The 18982-nt window shown below is 35.1% G+C and overlaps 1 protein-coding gene across 9 annotated transcripts in view; it reads left to right on the top strand.

The window, feature by feature from the left end:
* The window catches only part of REPS1 (RALBP1 associated Eps domain containing 1), a 78381-nt gene that overhangs the window by 45734 nt on the left and 13665 nt on the right, over positions 1-18982 (top strand). For 4 of the 9 annotated variants that reach the window (XM_032274614.1, XM_032274617.1, XM_032274621.1 and 1 more), the window contains exons 9-12: positions 6838-6959; positions 10377-10457; positions 16307-16394; positions 17136-17237. In XM_032274614.1, the coding sequence (XP_032130505.1) occupies positions 6838-6959; positions 10377-10457; positions 16307-16394; positions 17136-17237 (393 nt within the window). The remainder of the gene's footprint in view (positions 1-6837; positions 6960-10376; positions 10458-16306; positions 16395-17135; positions 17238-18982) is intronic. The other 5 variants (XM_032274619.1, XM_032274620.1, XM_032274623.1 and 2 more) reach the window with 2 other exon arrangements.

Raw genomic sequence — 18982 nt, forward strand, 5'->3', positions numbered from 1 at the left:
GAGGTAATTGAATTATGAGGGCAGGTTTTTACCGTGATGTTCTCGTGGTAGTAAATAAGTCTCACAAGATCTGATGGTATTATAAAGGGAGTTGCCCTGAATAAGCTCTCTCTTTGCCTGCTGCTGTTCATGTAAGATACGACTTACTCCTCCTTGGCTTCCGCTGTGATTGTGAGGCCTCCCTAGCCATGTAACTGAAAGTCCGTTAAACCTCTTTCTTTTGTAAATTTCCCAGTCTTGGGTATGTCTTTATCAGCTGTGTGAAAATGGACTAATACAATAATATATAGAGCTATCACATTTATCATTCAAGGTATTCCATAATACGATGTGTACCTTAATTTAACCATTTCTTATTGATAGATTTTGGGATTGTTTTCTGGCTTTGCCTTTAAAACACTGCTGCAGTGAATATGCATATATATATATAATCTACCTATCTTTGTTTTGAATGAATAACCCAGAATCTTTGTTTTTGAAAATTCATTATCTAGGTACCTTTAGTTGCAGAGGAAAAAATAATGAAAATATGCACTAATGCTTGTCATTAACTTTCTAATTAAGAAATTACTTCTCAAACCACCCCTCCACCCCAAACCTACTCTGTCCCTGTCTGTCTTCCCCCCGCCCCCTATCTCTTTCTGTTATGTGGCATTTCTTTCCAGATATCTGGGTATTGTAGCTGATAAATCAGTACGGTTGAATTACAGATATTAATAAAGATGCACCATTTAATGAAATTGATCAGAGTAAATAGAATTCAAATCCTGACAAAGACATTGACAAGTAAGGGCAGAAAATACTTGACAGGCAAAAACTCTATGAGGATGATGACAATAGTGGAGGCTTTAAAAGATTACGGTTTTGGCCAGGCATAGTGGCTCCCAGTAACACTTTGGTAGGCCAAGGTGGGAGGATCACTGGAGGCCCGGAGTTTGAGGTTATAGTGAGCTACGATCCACCACTGCACTTTAGCCTAGGTGACACAGTGAGACCCTGTCTCTTAAAAAAAAAAAAAAAAAAAAAGATGATGATTTCAGATTCAGTGGATTAGTAAATGTCCTTGGGAGTAATTAATGATACTCATAATTCTTTTTTACAGAAGTGACCTTTTTCCTTTGCAGTTGTGCTGTGAAAGTCAAAAGTGAATGAAAGATGAACATCTCTGTCTCCCTCTGTTAGAAAGAGAACTCCATGGGATTGGGACCCTTGTCTTGCTCAGTACAGGATCTCGAGAGCTTGGAACCCTATAGGCCCTCAGTAAATGTTCACTGATCCAATTAGTGCTTTTTAATTTTGCCACAAAATTATACACCCCCCCCCCCCAAAGTAGCATTATCTTTCCTTTTTCTTTCCCCCTGAGACAGAGTCTTGCTCTGTTTCTCAGACTGAAGTGCTGTGGCATGATCTTGGCTCACTGCAACCTCTGCCTCCCAGGTTCAAGCAGTTCTCCTACCTCAGTCTCCTAAGGCATGCACCACCACGCCTGGCTAATTTAGTAGATATGGGGTTTCACCATGTTGGCCAGGCTGGTCTTGAACTTCTGGCCTTGTGATCCGCCTGCGTTAGCCTCCCAAAGTGTTGAGATTACAGGCATGAGCCACTATGCCCAAACATTATCTTTCATTCTCTGTTCTTCATGCTCCATTTCCACTGTTTTCTCTGTAAGTTTTTAAGATAAAGCTCCAATTAACTGTTTTTCTCCTTATAGAATTCTAGTTTTTATTTTGAATGGATTAACTTTAAATGGATTTTTTTCCCATGTTTACCTGTCTTTGGATAATGGGAACCTCCTGTATATTATAGGTGATATTCTTTAAACTGTAATAGTTGAGTCAGATGTTGATCAGCACTGTAAGAAGTCAGCAAGTTCCGTTTCATTAGAATTTTGGGTGAATAGTTTGTTTCTTTTCAAACCTTGGACACATTTTTACTTTGTTTTTTTTAAAACCTTTGGTTTTAATTGAAAACAGTCTTCTACATAGACCCTCTTTTAAGGTGGTCTTACTCACTAAGTTTCCATTTTGTGAAGTGTTGAGGAAAAGTGGAGTTCATTTTGAAAATAAAACTTACTAGTTTTTTGGTGCATATAATATTCAAGTAAAAACAAAACATATCTTAAATGTTGTCTTTCTGCATATGCGTTGCTATGCCTGTCTTTTAAATATGAATGAAAAAGTTACCATTTGTAGTTTTCCTTGAAGACTTAAAATTTATCCACACTTGTTTGTTTTTTATTTTACATATTTTTTTCTTAGAAGAATAATACTCTTTAAACAAAAGTTACTTTTGCCTTGATGAAGTTATTTAAAGAGGTTTGAACATTGAACCTTCATTATTGAATAACATCCTAGACTTGTTTGCTGCTTAAAGCAAAATAAGTTTTAAACTGTAAGACTTCAAGGAAGTATATATATTTCTATAAGACTAATATCAGCTGGCAGTCAACTTTTGAGATAATTTTTTTAGTATATCATGTATAATACTAAGAAAATAGGAGAAATTTAGGATGGATAGGTTACAAGGGTAGAATAAAACTAAAGCTCTTTGAAAAAGAGGTTGTTTAGCAGGTATACTGTACTGAATTGAATCTGGGAACTTTCCAGATTCTTTGAAAGGATAGAGGAGGGAAAACTTCTTCCAGTGTTTGCAAACTTAGAATAAATGTAGAATAAGCCATAGATCAGTGTGATCATACTGGGTTGTCTCTTTCAGACACTTTTATACACGGAAATACTTTTTGCATAACAGCCCTTTTGGGGTTAACTTTAACGAATAATTTAGGCTCATGCTCTTCTTTTTCAGCCCTGATGCTCTGATGATGTCAGGGGCAGAGCAGAACCCACAGGAGGGAGGCAGGGTTGACACAGTGTTCCAGCAGGAGGCTAGGTTGGAACACTGCATCAGGTAAGAGTAAAACTACACCCCTGCCTCCGGAAAAATACAGTCTTAAAGACTAACATTTGTGTGTGGGCAGGAAGCTCTTTGTTGGAGTACTTACATGGAGCAGAGTTGAAGGAGGTATAGCTTATTTCCAGACTGAATGGTTGTCCACAGACTTTTGGTTTCTAGAACATAGGAAAGAAGCAATGTGTAATTTTGCTAATTTATCCCAGAAATAATTTTTGGATGTTCTAGGACAGTAATTTTTCAAACTTTTAAATCATTTTTTATTTGGTTGGTTTTTGTTGTTGTTTTTTGTTTGTGTGGAACAATCTTTTAAATCTTAAAACCCCTTTAAACATTCATAAAAATTGTGGACCCCAAGAGACTTTGTTTACATGGTTAACTCTATCAATAGTTACATTCCTAGAAATTAAAACTGATTAATTTGTATGTTTTTACTTTATGTAATAAAGTAAATCTATTACATATTGGCATAAATATTTTTAGGAAAATAACCGTATTCTCCCAAGATTAAAGAAAAAAATTATAAAAGGGGTGGCATTGTTTTATATTTTTGCAAATTTCTTTTACACCTGGCTTAATAGAAGACAACTAAATTGTCATATTTGCTTCCACACTATCTGTTGGATATGTTGTTTTCTTTGAGGTATATCAGGGGTCTAAAAACTAAGGCCTATGGGATAGATCCAGCCTACTACCCATTTTTGATTAGCCTATAAGCTAAGAATTTTTTTTAACTGTGGAAAAGAAAAGAATAATATTTTATTACACATTGACAATTATGTGAAATTCAAATTTCAGTGTCTATAAAAATTGTATTCAAACCCAGCAGTGCTCATCGTTTATGGATTGCCTAGGACTGCCTTTGCACCGTAATGGTGGAGTTGGATTGTTGCAACAGGTACCTTATAGCCATAAAACCTAAAATAGTTACTATCCGGCCTTAAGTAGAAAAAAGTTTCAAAATAAAATCTAGCCCACATAATTAAAGGAAGGACTATTTCATGGCTTTGTCAGATGATGTAGATATTCTTAGGTACTACATCAAAGCACAAAGGTACTTTCTTAAAGCTTAGTTGCAGTGTGGAAGCTGAAGCCACTTAAGGCATTTTTGTACAGTTACTTGGTTTTATGCCATAATGCATTGGGTATTTGTAAAATATCAGTTCATTGAGTTATAAATATCTTTCAGATGTTGATGTATTTTGTTATAAAATATTTAAGTATATTTGTTGATTTCATAACCCATCTTATCAAAGAAGCCTTTAAGTGTTGGAAGCTCTTGAGATTATGGATATGGTTATACATTTGCAAAAATTTTGAGTTTTACCTTGAAAACTTGAGCATTGTCATTAGTAAACATTAGAAACAAATACTGAAAACGATACTTTCCTTGAAATGGCAAGCTCACTTCGTTCGTTTTTGAGAAAATACCTGCCCAATACCCAAGTCTGAATTATTATAATCAGTTGTTCTTTCAAGAAAAATGGTATTCCATGAAAAAAGTGACTTGTTCACCTTACAACTGCATCACACAAGTACTTTTCTGTGAGACAACCATTTTACTTTCTTATGCAGCAGAAATGCTGTGTATGTAATTTCCCATTTTGACATACAGAGAAAGATGTGTTTTTAGTGCTGAGATTTAGTAAAATTAATTTTTATTACTTCCTGAACATTCATCGGTGAGATCAGCATGCATGTTTATTTTCATTTATCTATATTTAATACTTATGTATGGGGGGGTTAGGGAATACAATAGCTATAAGTGAGGAGTACAATATATTTTGTTGCCACTGTATTTAGTGCAAATGTCAGCATGGGAAAAGCATTATTACAAGAATAATTTTGACTTTTCATATCTCTGAAAGAGTCTTGGGGACTCTCAGGGAGGAGTCTATGGTCCACAGTTTGAGGACTACAACTCTTGGAAAATAACTGTATTGGAATAGTTATAAAGTACAATTATTTGGGTGACTAGCAATTCATTTCTTAGCTTCAAGTGGCTAGACCCACTGTAGCTTTGTACTAGTGAATCAGAAATATTCCCGGAATCTGTCCCAAATTGAAACTGCCCTGAAGTGGGGGTGCGGTACAGCCTGGCCCTAAATTTATCAGTAGAAGAAATCATGAGAACCATGAACTTGAAAGCCCAATCAGGACCTCCAGATTGCCCTAAGATCGATGTTTAAAAATAAAGTAATAGAGTTGTGCTTTAAATAAGTTCTCTTGAGAATTAGTCATTCTGTAGCTAATACTGTTTTAATTCTGATTATTTTTATTTTCTTCAATATTCACCTGCTTTGGGGAATCCCTTAAAGATACTTCTTTATTATTCTTCTAGTAGACTTTCAGTAAATTGTCAAATTTATAGCTACTGTCCTCCTTTCCCCTTGTTACCACTGGGGATAAAGGTTCATAATTTTTTCCCCCACCGAAAACTATCCAGTGGGGAATTTGCTACTACTATTTATCCTAAATAATTTTTTGTAAGTTCTTCTCTAAGAACTTTTGAGTTGAGGTCTTCATAGGATAACATCTGAAGGCTTCCTACCTCTATACTACCCGGATGCTTCTATTGAGAAGATATAGGACTTAAGAAAGAAATAATTTCTGATCTTAGAAAACAAAAATTAGATGACAGTTCTGGACTGCAGACTAGAACTTGCAATTTGGTATAATTATAAAAGTATAACGTCTGGGTAAGTCAAAAGGAAATATTTTGAGGGAGGCATGTAACAGAATAGGCAGAAGGGACATTTTGAGAACTTTTTCAACTATCAGTACTTAATCAGTACTTAATTGTGGTTCTAGGAAAATGGCAGTAAAGGAGAATAAATTTAAATAAAAAAGAATACACAAGATGGCTGATTCAGTAAATATATGAGTGCTCCTATGTATTAAGTCCTGTGTTAGGCACTAAAACTTAAAGGGTTTGCTAATGAATAGACTGAAAAGTTGAAAGCTATATATTGCTAGGATATATGGCTGAGTATTTAGAAATCTGAAGTATAGTGCTAACAATTAGTGGCAGCTTTCTGATGGAGAAACTCAGGTGCTGTTTTATTCAACTTGCTCATGATCAGATAGTGATATTGGAATGGTGTAACTGTGCTTAAAAGTAGAATACAATACCTCAAAATACTTCAAAAACCATTTTGAAATAGAATCATGGATTTGTAACTATCTCAGTTAAGTCTGTAAGTGCCAGTGAGGTTAATGATAAAAGTTAAGTTTCATACGGGCTTGACTTTGCTTTTTTCCTGTGGCTGGGGACTCTCCTTTTGCTGTGTGCCTTGCAAGTATGTGCTGCTTTTTGTTAACAAGGGAGATTTGTAGAGAAAATGTGAATGTATTAGTATAAATCAGCATATTCCAGGGGAATACTGAGGGATTCTATTTGATGAAAATGATGTGTGTCTGGAAAAAAAAAAAAAATGATTTAAAGCTATTTACTTTGAGACATCACAAGTCTTGATATACAAATGTGCATACGGATGCTCCAACAGAGAATTATTGTTTCCCCAAACTTATTTGAGCAGAAAACCTAATTTTTCAAAGCCACCTACTGTTTAGTATTCCATGGAGTAGCATGCACTTTGGAAACTGGTATAAATCTATTTCTCTTATCAGAAATCTCTAAAGCATGTGACTATTACACTATTATTATGTATAACCTTTTTCTTTTTATTTCTAAATAAAATAGATTTTATTTTCATGAAAGGCTATGATTTTGGGTAGACCATAAGTAGCAGGAATAAGTAGTGTCTGATTGTTAAAATGCTGACTCTGAGAACATAAGGAAAGGAGATTTAGATTATATATTACTACTTGTGAAAGTCATCTTTTAGCTTTTTTAAATAAATAAATATGCCTAAAATAAACTACAGTGTATTCTTTATAGAGAATTTCTCTATTTTTAAATTGCAGATGTTGGGGATCAGCCAGGTGAGGTAGGTTATTCAGGCTCTCCTGCCGAAGCTCCTCCAAGCAAGTCACCATCGATGCCGTCACTAAACCAGACTTGGCCTGAGCTGAATCAGAGCAGTGAGGTTAGCAAAGCTTTCCTTTTCTTTCATTAAAAGTAACTCTTTTAAGGTAAGATGTTCCAAAGAGGGTGATTTCAATCTATATCTGCATGCATAATTGAAAGAAGACCGTATCAATTATACTAAGATAAATGTTAGTAATTATGTGATTTTTTTGAGGTTTTCAAAGTATATATTGTCATTTGATTTCCGCCACTTATCCCCATTAAAATCTTGTGAGTTTAAAGAGGCAGATTCATAAAGTTTAACCATCAAAAGGTTAAACTTGGCTAAGATCTCATATCCAGTGAGGGACAAGAGCTAAGATTTGAACGTAAGTCCTTTGATACCTAATGAACTGCCACACCCACCATGTCACACTGTCTTCTCCGTCCTGTAAACAAGGTATGTAATAATACATTTGGAATCTTAGCATTGGAAATGATAAGAGAAGTGACTAATTCAGTTTCCATGTGAAGAAAATATGCTTTACAAACCCAAAACTCTGTATAATTAGTTTTATTCAATATAGAATGTTTCACCCTACTAAATGTGTTAAAGATGTGTCATATATGACCAAGCACAGTATGCAAAATGGAATTTGGGACAAATGCGCTGTTCCCCAATTTCTTTGGAACTCCATTATCTAAAATAACGAAAGAGCCACTGATAAAAATAAGTGAAGAGGACCTGAAGCCCTGCCTCCCCTAAAATACCTGCTTAGGCCCCATTGTTAAATTTTAGTGCTCTGGAGACTCCATTTGGAAACCACTGCTCTAGCCTATTAGAGCAGTTTTCTTTGTGAACAAGTTACATTTTTTTTCTTATGTTTTTTTTTTTTTCCTTTTTGTGACATGTAGGAAATGCTAAAAATATAAAGTTTGTTCACTTTCAGGAAGAAGTTCTAAGCTTCTGTCCTTTCCATGTCCTAAAAGTGCTGGATTAAAGAGCATGCTAGTTATTAATAATTTTGGATATTTGGAAAACAAAGTAACTAGTGGTTTTACACTGCTTCCTGCTTTATGACATAATCAGAGCCAAGTTACTTGTGTCTGAGACATTGTAATATCACACCATCCATCCTACCATTGGATGCAAAACCATCAACATAGGTGTTTTTCTAGATGAGGGGATTAAACCTTAAGAATTTGCTAATAGTGTTTATGGAAAGTAAGGTAATTGTTCTTGAGACACTACTATTTATGCTGCATCTGTTTTCTGTCATTTTTTTAAAAACGGTATTACATTAAAAGAATATTTTTCTTCTGTTGATACCATTTTGTAAATAAAAGCAATTCTTTCTAAAGCATCTCAGATCTAAAGCCCATGTTCATTCTAAATCACATGTGATCATTAGAGAGTAGAGATGGAAGTCCCTTCTAAATTCAGATTTTAGTAGTTGCATTTTCCCTACTGAAATATTCATATCAAGTTTATAGTATTCGGTAATGATGTCATAAATAGCATAATTTTTTTCTGTGTGAAAAAGCAAAATGCTTTTTATGATATTTCTTAAAATATCTAGTTAGGATATGGAATTTAGGTTACATTTTAATTGTCTTCCACAAAGCACTAGTAATCTTTCAACATAGATTTATTCCGCACTTGTGGTTATGGATGAGACAGTACAGGAGATGACACTGATAATCTCTAACCTTTATGGAGCACTTTTGATATGTCAGTTCTGTTTTTTAGAAAAAAGACAAACTATGTATATTATATTAACTCTTTTAGTCCTCTGAACAATCCTATGCAGTAGATAATTGTGATATAGCTGGAGAAACTGAAGCACAGAGAAGTTATGTAACTTGCCCAAGTTTGCACAGCGTAACTGGGATTCCAGTAGTCTGGTTCCACAGCTGTGAGCCCTTAAAAATTAAGTCATGAAGATGATAGAGAGTGTCCCTTTGCCCTCCAGGTAGCTTACATGCAGTCTTGTGAAACTAAAACTTCATGGCGCCCAAATGAGGTAAACAAGTTAATACCTTCTTTTTGGCAAGAATCTTCTGTATCTAAACTTTTCTTCACAGTTAGATAATTAGGATTTTAAATTTTGCTTCTGTGTCCCTGTAACAATAATTATTGAGGAAAAAACTAATTACATTAACAGATACTGATAAGTCACTTTGCTGAAGTGATGCCGCATGGTAAAAGTAATTATTGTGGGATTTTTAATTCATGAAATACTTTGAATGCAATAATATTTCTCAGAATATCTTAATTTTCATATGAAAACTGATCTGTAGGAAAAATTGTTGAATTACTGTGTTAGCCATTTATGTAGGTAATTGTCACCAGTGTGCTCATTTGCTAATATTTCATTTTTATGTATCTGCTAAACTTAAATGCCACTATTTTAAATAGTAAGTTGAACTTTGAAGCATAAAAATGTATACTTTCCCAAAGAGGATTTTGGTTTATGGGGTAGTTTTGTCTTTGTGTGAATATTCGTGTGTATACATTGTATGTGTGTAGATGTTTTTTCCTCTTCAGAAGATAACTGATAATTCTTAAGAATCAGATTTAAATGATAATTTTAATACAATTTTCATGTAAAAATTCTATACCATTTTATTACTAAGATCTCTAAAACAAATGGAATTTACTATAATTAATGTTGACTTATCACTCCACCTGTTTTAAGAGGTATGATATTTTTTTTTGTGTACCTCTGTTAGAAGAGTCGTATTTCATATCAAAATACATCTTCTGTATATAACTCATGCTCAGATGCTTGATTTGCTCTCATTGTGGCCGCATTCTGATTTTTCTAGCATGGGGTGGGGAGTGGGGAAGTGGGGGTGCCTGATTGGCAGTTCTGTCTTGTGGTCTGGCATGGCCCTGTTTGTAGTGCTGATTGCCGGGGTTGACTTGCTACAGATTGACATAAGCTCAACATATATTAATTCCAGAATTCTTTGCATTTTATCTCAATTATATTTTATTAAATATACATACGTGTAAAATACATGCACGTACATAATAGAATCATCTTTCAGGGGTCGCACTGGCAAGTCACACTGACTTGCTTTGTTTTGACCAAAACTTTGATTCATTAGGATCATAAAATCAGTACATTAACATTTGAATGTTCAAAGAAGGACCTGATGCCTCTTTAACATTTTTACTTGGTAGACGTTTATATCACTTAGACTTTGTTCCTGTGTTTTATTTTAATCCTGTAAAGCTTTAAATCTCTTCCATAGAGATTGCAATAAATTATGACTATACTTCTGATTGTGAAGCTCACCTTACATTACGAGATGACTCAGAATAGATAAATATAAAATGTTGATGGAAAAATAGAAATTACGGAATTTTGTTAAACCTGTGAAACACAACTTGCAGTGCAACCTCTGAATTACTTTGCTAAATCTTCTCCAGTGATCTTTTACTCCATCTTTCTCATCATGCTGACTTGTCTCTCCTCTGTCTGTTCAGCAGTGGGAGACATTTAGTGAACGCTCTTCAAGCTCACAAACTCTGACCCAATTTGATTCTAACATTGCACCAGCTGATCCTGTAAGTCAATCACTTAGCTTGCTTGTTTGAGATTAATTTTATTAACCCAAATTTCCATTCATTATCGTTTTTAGCTGATATGCATGATTCAGTGGAGTACTTAGAGGGAAGTGGCAGCAGGCTTTTCAGTTTTCGTGTGCTTAATGGAGGGAAAATCATTTTTTGCCATTCCTTTTTTCCAGTTATTTTGTTGAGAGAAAATTACATTTTTAAAATCTGGTACATGTGTCTAGAAAAGCATTTTTTGTGACAATCTATTTGGTTAACCTTGTCATTTGCTGATTAAGTATATATTTTATATACATACTATTTATTTCAGTGTAGTGACAATTTTTGTAAATACTATTTTATTTGTATACTTACATATCATGTAATATGTACTACATATGTAACTGTTTATGCAATGTCATTTATTTTGACACGCCAAATGACAGCTTTTAGTTAGTATGTTGAGTTCTGTTAGAGAGAATCAAGTTCAGCAATATAAGATGTTGGTCAAAATTCCCCTTTTGCAAAGGAGCCTCTGTCTTGTCTTCTTGTGGTTTACTGTGTTGCTTTGAAAATGCTACAAAGTTCACATCCTGATTTAAAAAAAAAATTCTGTCTCCATAGAGTTAATTTTATATATGGTCCACCTGTCCCTTGGGATTTTTGAAAACCTTAGCTGTTACTCATTCTTCTCCCTGTTCACTTCTCTGCTTTTTCTTTTTCTTTGTTTTCTTTTAAAGACAAGGACATGCTAATAAGCACTTTCCAAAAAGAAAAGAGGGAGTAAGTAGGAAGTGAAGAAGAATATAAAGGCAGGCAGGATTTTAAAAATGAGCTGAGTAGAAAATGACATAAGACATTCTTTTTAGATGTTTCTGATCAAAGACAGCCAGCATGTATTAATTAAATGTAAAAATGGTCTCGTCATTTTTGAAGCAGTGGCATTTAAAGATAAAGTATCTTCAGCAGTTTAAATTAATGGGCCTTTGATGTGTGTTTGTTTGTTTGTGTTTGTGTTTTGAGACTGAGTGCAGTCTCAAGACTGTTGCCCAGGCTGGAGTGCAGTGGTGAGACCTCAGCTCACTGCAATCCCGGCCTCCCAGGTTCAACTGATTCTCCTACCTCAGCCTCCTGAGTAGCTGGGACTACAGGCACCGACCACCAATCTGGCTACGTTTTTTTTTTGTTTTGTTTTTTTACGTAGAGGTAGGGTTTCACCATGTTGGCCAGGCTGGTCTCAAACTCCTGACCTCAAATGATCCACCCACCTTGGCTTCCCAAAGTGCTGGGATTATAGGTGTGAACCACTACCTCCAGCCTGATGTGTTTTATCATTTTAAAGAATGTTTATGAAATATAGAGGCTACTGTTGTATTTATTGAATTCAAGCAGATAATATGTTTTTTAAGTGTTTATTTTATAGCCTAGTAAGTATTCAAGGACCAATTGATATGTAGATTATCTCTACCTTTTGTTTCTCATTTCTTGCCACATTTAAGGCATTTATTTTTTATTTTAATCTCTGAAAAATGGAGGAAATACAAGGCAATGCTTGAAAACTTTGCTGCTACTGGCAGCTATAATTAAGATCTCTTAGGATATGACAAGTTCTCTAAACTAAAAGTTTTACCTTTATGTTTCTCTTTTTAAGCTTAAAGTTTTACCTTTAAACTTTAAGTTTTGCTTCTCTATTTTATTCCTGTCTCTTTATTATACAGTTAATATGAAAGTACTTTATATGGGAAGGAAGGTTTGATGTAACGATAAAGAAACTATTCAATAACCCTAAAAAATAGTGACAATACTCACTCATAGCATTATGATTCTTTGTCAGGCCAGGCAAGAACATTATATATAAAAATCTAGAACAGAAACAAAATAAATTGACCTGTGACTGACAAGAAATGTACACAAATAGTTGGTTGAATAGCAGTGACAGCCTCCATACTTCTTGGAAATAATATCCCAGTTTAGGAATGCCAGCTCTATATTTAAAATTATGTGGCTCAGTACTTTCCTTTGCTACCTCTAGTGCGTCAGGAGGCTCTAGGAAAATAGGGTGGTTAATTTGCATTTAAAACTTCAATTTAGATCTCTGAATTTGATAAATAAAATTGTCATTCTCAAATATTTATATTTATAATCTAATACCTAGAAATATCTTATTTCTTTTATGGTGGCAAGCTTAAATCTGAACTTTGTTTCCCAACCAGTATTCTTACTTTAAATTTTCAGTTGTAAGAGTAGCCCGCTTTTTGTTCTATGTTGTCTAAGTTTCTTAACCTGCATTTAATACTTACCTGAAGTATTACCCATCTACAGACCCACACAAGCTGTAGCCACAATCCCACATGATCCTTTGCAAGGCTTCATAGAAATGAGGATTATAAGTAAGTAAATAAGGCACGTTCAGATTAGAAGGGAATCACCTGGCCAGGGGAAGGGAGGAACTACACTTCTAATATGAATTTAACATTTCTTAGAGTATTGGAAATATTTAACGGACTATTAAAAAGAAACCAAATTATAATAATTAGTCATTTGTTCAGTAAAAGTCTGTAAAAGGTTCCAAACTGGTCTACAGCATTTAGAGACAGCCACTACACAGTGCAGTGACCCCATTTGCAAACCAAATGGTTAGTTATTAAGCTTTCATAGTTCTGATGAAATTGACATTCTGATGGTCTTGTTTCCAGAAACTTGATCTCTTTTCTTGAACTGCTTGTCAGTTAATAGCTTTTGATAGAATCTGCTTCTGCTAGGATATACATGAATCGAAACACAAGGAAAATTGTAGATGGATGAGAAGTGTAATGTATTAGTTTTTGCCATGATTTATTGTACTGCAAATACATGAAAATGCTAGTTAACATGCCCAGCTGTTCCAGGCTTTATAAATCTGATTTTGTGTACACATACACGTATATAGAATACAGATTAGATTAATGTTACGAATTAAAGCATCTAAAAAGTTTTCCTGTTTTTAATTCCTAATTTGCTTTGTATTTGGAATAAGAACTTGTTTTCTTATGAACCGTCATATTGTCCTCCTTTGATCTTGCCTTATAAAGGCAAATTATGATTTTCATAATTTCTGATATTAAATTAAATATAAATTTAATGTCAGAAATTATGAAATTTTTATATTTTTATATTTCTGATATTAAATATAAATTAAGAAAATAGTAGAGTTGCTCCTAAAATCTTGTTTTTATAACCAAAATATAACTTAATATCTTAAGGCATTCTTACAAATATTTTCCTGAGAATGACTTCTTCTTATATGATAAATCTAAGCTTCTATCTATAATGTTAACATTATTTGTAACTATAATTTTAGAGTTGTAGGGCAAATGTTAAGTTGATTGGTTAAGCACATTAACCCTGTCCAGATTCTCCCAGAGGAAAGAAATTGCTTTGAATGAACTTGTTAGTATAATAGATGTAAAGAATTTGTTATAAATTGTTAGAATTCAGAGATTCTGAGCATAAGCCAAGGAGATGTGTCAGATAGGAGAGGGTATGCTGGAACTTACTAGCAAGAGCTTGGAGTTAGCACTGTCTCACCAAAACAGTTTCCAACTTAAACTGAAAGGACAGTATCCTCCTCACTAAATTATAAACTTAATTCATTACTAAATATTCAAAATTGGCCAGGCGCAGTGGCTTATGCCTGTAATCCCAGCACTTTGGGACTCCAAGGCAGGCGCATCACAAGGTCAGGAGATTGAGACCATCCTGGCCAACATGGTAAAACCCCGTCTCTACTAAAAATACAAAAATTAGCTGGGCATGGTGGTGCGTGCCTATACTCCCAGCCACTTGGGAGCCTGAGGTAAGGCAATCGCTTGAACCAGGAAATCAGAGGTTGCAGTGAGCCAAGATTGCGCCATTGCACTCCAGCTTGGTGACAGAGTGAGACTCTGTCTCATATATATATATTCAAAATTTAGGACCTCAAGTTCAGTCTTTAGTAGCCGCACATACAGAGTGTGAACTGACCCCTCATAAAAGGAGCTGAGCCCCCTTGGTGATGTTTCTCAGCCGATCTGTTGCTGTTAAGCTGGATGCTTGATCTGGTCTGGTTTCTCCCCTGGGAGTCTCAGTCCCCAGGACCAGGCCTATCTGTGTCCCAGGCACACCTCCCTTTTCCTTCTTTTTCTGACAGGCTACCATTGTCTTCATTCTCTCATCCTTGCTTTTGTGCTTTCATTCTTTTCAAGTCTTTGCTGTCAGTTCCTTTACTTCTCTAACTAGACTAGACTCTCATGAAGTTTAGAAATATTAGCTATATTACAGTCATGAAAAAGGTTTAAGAACAGTATTAGCATGTTAGAATGAGAGTTTTACTTGTTCTGCTTTAAAAATAAAATGGATTCCTTTGTGGCAGTTTCATGCTAAATTTTGAGACAATCAAATTTAACCACTTTGAACTAATCTGTAGGAAGTATGTATTGTGCCTACTTTTGCAATGTAATAGGCATCTCATTAACTCTGTGTTATAGGTTTTAAAAAGTGTCCAATTTTCTTGAGCAGTTTACTAAAAATGAGTTTTCAGTCTCTTAGTTCTTGGATTCTCATGAAATAGTTTAACATCAAGGCTCACATTTACATAATTTTATCATATAATTCCTCACTCCCTTCACCCCCATCCTGATAGAATGTTGCTCTGTCACCCAGGCTGGAGTGCAGTGGCGCAATCTCGGCTCACTGCAACCTCCACCTCCTGGGTTCAAGCAATTTTTCTACCCCAGCCTCCTGAGTAGCTAGGAATACAGGTACCTGCCACCACACCCGGCTGAATTTTGTATTTTTAGTAGAGACAGGGTTTCACCATGTTGGCCAGGCTGGTCTCGAACTCCTGACCTTGTGATCTGCTCACCTCAGCCTCCCGAAGTGCCAGGATTACAGGCATGGGCCATTGCGCCCAGCCCATTCCTCACTTATGAATATTGTCTTGAACTGTGTTTTTATAAGAGCGTTTTTAAAATGTAAATCTTTCTATCTCACACACACACACAGACACTTTTTGAGATGGAGTCTAGCTTTGTCACCTAGGCTGGAGTGAGGTGGCATGATCCCAGCTCACTGCAGGTTCTACTTCCCGGGCTCAACGATCCCCTACCTGGTAGGGCACAGTGGCTCATTCCTATAATCCCAGCACTTTGGGAAGCCGAGGCGGCGGGCAGATCATGAAGTCAGGGATTCCAGATCAGCCTGACCAGAAGCCCTGTCCCTACTAAAAATACGAAAATTAGTTGGGCTTGGTGGTGGGCTACTATAATTCCAGTTACTCAGGAGGATGAGGCAGGAGAATCGCTTGAACCCAGGAGGCACAGGTTGCAGTGAGCTGAGATCATGCCATTGCACTTCAGCCTGGGCGACAGAGCGGACTCTGTTCCAAAAAAAAAAGAAAAAGGATTCTCCTATTTTAGCATCCTAAGTAGCTGGGACTGTAAGTCATGGGCCCTGTCCAGATAATTTTTATATTTTTTGAATAGACAGGATTTCATTGTGTTGCTTAGGAATTCTCTGGGCTGAAGTGATTCTTCTGCCTTGGCCCCCCAAAGTACTGGCATTACAAGTGTGAGACTCTGTGCCCAGCCTTCACATAAATCTTTAATCATTCCATTTAAAATGTGTTTTTTTTAAATTAAACAGATTGTTAGGCATGTATAGTGAGCTTGATTTTTAACTACAGTTTTAGAGCTTTTAACTTAAAAAGCTTATTTTCATGCCTGCCTTAGTGTAAATGGGAAAGCCTATCCACTGGCTTTAACAGTTTTGTTAGTTTTGATTACTGCATGGCATTAGCTTGACACTTTAATACAAATTCTGTATTTCCTCACATTTGTCTCTAGGATACTGCTATTGTTCATCCAGTTCCCATTCGTATGACTCCAAGCAAAATCCACATGCAGGAAATGGAACTTAAAAGAACTGGCAGTGGTAAGTAAGGAAGCTGTTGCTGGTTTGTATTTTAGTTTTGCATCAAACTAAAATACGTAAGTAATTATTCTGTTAAGGTACAAATTTATTTCATCATTGCTTATTTTTTAGGCTAGTACTTTCTACAATTAAGTATATTTTCACGCATATTTATTTATGTTGCAGTTTTTTTTAAAGGGAATTTGTTAATTTTAAATTATAAAGTTTTAAAATAAGGGCATTTGAAAATGTGACATTTCTAATACCCTGTGGGTTTTTGTGGTCACCCTTGTAAATTTACATTGAAAATATGTTAAAACTTTAACTGAAGAGATACATGTTAAAATACGTTTTGGCTTTGAAATTACATATTTTGCTTGAACTCTTGGAATGTATCATTGTAGATGAAATGTTTTAGGGTTTCTCAAACATAGATTTATTTTCTGTATAAGTCAGCATTATAAATTAATTTATTTTACGCTTATATATGTAGTGTTTAGGTAAGTGTGCTGCAGGAATAAAATTAAGTGCGAACATGCAAATAAAGTTTCATTATAAACTAGCTTCTATTATGGCAGAAAACAAAATTCTAAATAAACAGTTTGACATTTGTTTTTATTAAAAATATTATTTTGTCTTACATTTTATGGATTTACCTGCTACTTCTTTGTGTATTTAAATGAAATCTTATAGTCTGAGCTTTATGAATTTATCGATTCAAATACCTATATCTTATATTTTTACCTGTTAATTCTCTATTAGATCATACAAATCCCACTAGCCCATTACTTGTGAAACCATCTGACCTTTCAGAAGAAAATAAGATAAATTCATCAGTGAAATTTGCTTCTGGTAATACTGTAGGTAAGTGAAGTATTACATCTTCCATTTGCAGTTTACCAAATCTGGATTTAGAGGCTATTTCAGATGTGTACCCATTTAATACTGTCTTCACTAAAGTAGAGGAGAGTGACCCCTTTTGAACACTGTCCTGTCAATGAATAAATGGTCGCGCATTGACACCTGCTTCAAGGCAGGCCTCGTGTTTGCCATCCCTTTCAGTGTAGCCAGGTTTGGTCTTACGGCTCTTCCCCAGTGAGTTCCTTCCTTTTCTCTCTCACAAGAAATTCTGTATACCTTCAGCCAGTGCTAATTGGATACAATATGCCAGGATCTGTTCTAGGTGTTGGGGATTTAACAATAAAAAAGTCTTTGCTGCTATACAGTTTACATTCTGTGTGGGAGATAAAAGGGGGATAAAATATAACTCATATTAGAAAGTAGTTAACATTGTGGATAAAAATAAATCCAGGGAAGTGTAGGAGGGGTGCCATTTTAAATAGGATGGCCAAGGAAGGCCTTACCAAAAAATGTCATTTGAGTGGACTTGAAGGAGGTGAATTCAGCTGTGTGAATTCAGAAGGAAAATCAAGGCACAGCAAGCACCAAATGTAGAGTAGGGACTGCTTCTACAGAATAGCAAACAAATACTTGGAATAGAATTGGTTGGCAAGTTTGGCAGGGAAAGGTAGCAGTGGTAGAATAGTAACAGGAGGCAGTGTCAGACTTTCTTTGACTTAGTGAGAGGAAAAGCCAATCAAAGGTTTAAATGGAGTAGTGACATGATCTGAGCCACCTTTTTAATTGGGTCACTCTGGCTGTCCTAATGGTAATAGGCCAGAAGAAGGCGAGAGAAAACAGCATGCAATTTAGGGGATGGGGTAATTAGGGAAGTGAGGATGGTGACAGCTTGGTGTCTAGGGTGCAAGCAGTGGAAGTGCTGAGAAGTGGCTGGACTCTGGCTATATTGGGTACCTTGTGTAGGAAAAGACCTCAGGAGTTGCTTTCACCTGTGTAATACAGGATGTAAGAGAGAGAGGAGTCAAGGGTGATTCCAGGGTTTTTGGCCTGGGCAATAGGGAAATGAGGAAAACTGCTAGCAGCAGGTTTGTAGGGAAAAAATCAAGTTCAGTTTTAGATACATTAAACTTGAGGTGCCTATTAAAATATCCAGATGGGAATATGTTCATTTTAATGTCATTCTTATATCAACTAGATGATTCTGTGATTTGAAAAAGGAAAGAGATACATTTTGAAATAAAACTAAAATAATCCCTTCAGCTTATTACTCTTAAACTTATGTAGTAATATTCCTTCAGATTGTCCCTAGAGTTTCTATTTTAAAATTTCTTTTTTCTGTCACAACTCTTAGTCTATTTCTGGGATTCTCATCTGCTTCATAAGACTTTGAGGAAACTGAAAATGAATGTTTCCTCTGCAGAAAAATCTGGTTTCCTTGGCTAATTTCATAAATTTTATTATTGTATAAGCACATTTTATTCCTGTGTCAAATTTTTAATTTTCACATGAGCAATTTTAAAATTACTTTTCTTTATTTAAAATATTTCTAATTAGTTCTTTAAAAGTGACCTTTTTGTCCATTGCAAAAGTAACTTATTTATTCTATAAATGTGTAATTGATAAAAATTAAATAATCATATTCTTGCTATTCCCATTAAAGTCTATGGTTAACAGATTCATTGTTAAGGTTAGTTTTCATTCTGCACATACAGAAATTATGTTTGTATGTTATGTGAACTTGTAATATG

The sequence above is a fragment of the Sapajus apella genome, unplaced genomic scaffold (genome assembly GCF_009761245.1).
Source record: "Sapajus apella isolate SASKATOON/1434 unplaced genomic scaffold, GSC_monkey_1.0 scaffold6, whole genome shotgun sequence".
Classification (NCBI taxonomy): Eukaryota; Metazoa; Chordata; class Mammalia; order Primates; family Cebidae; genus Sapajus; species Sapajus apella.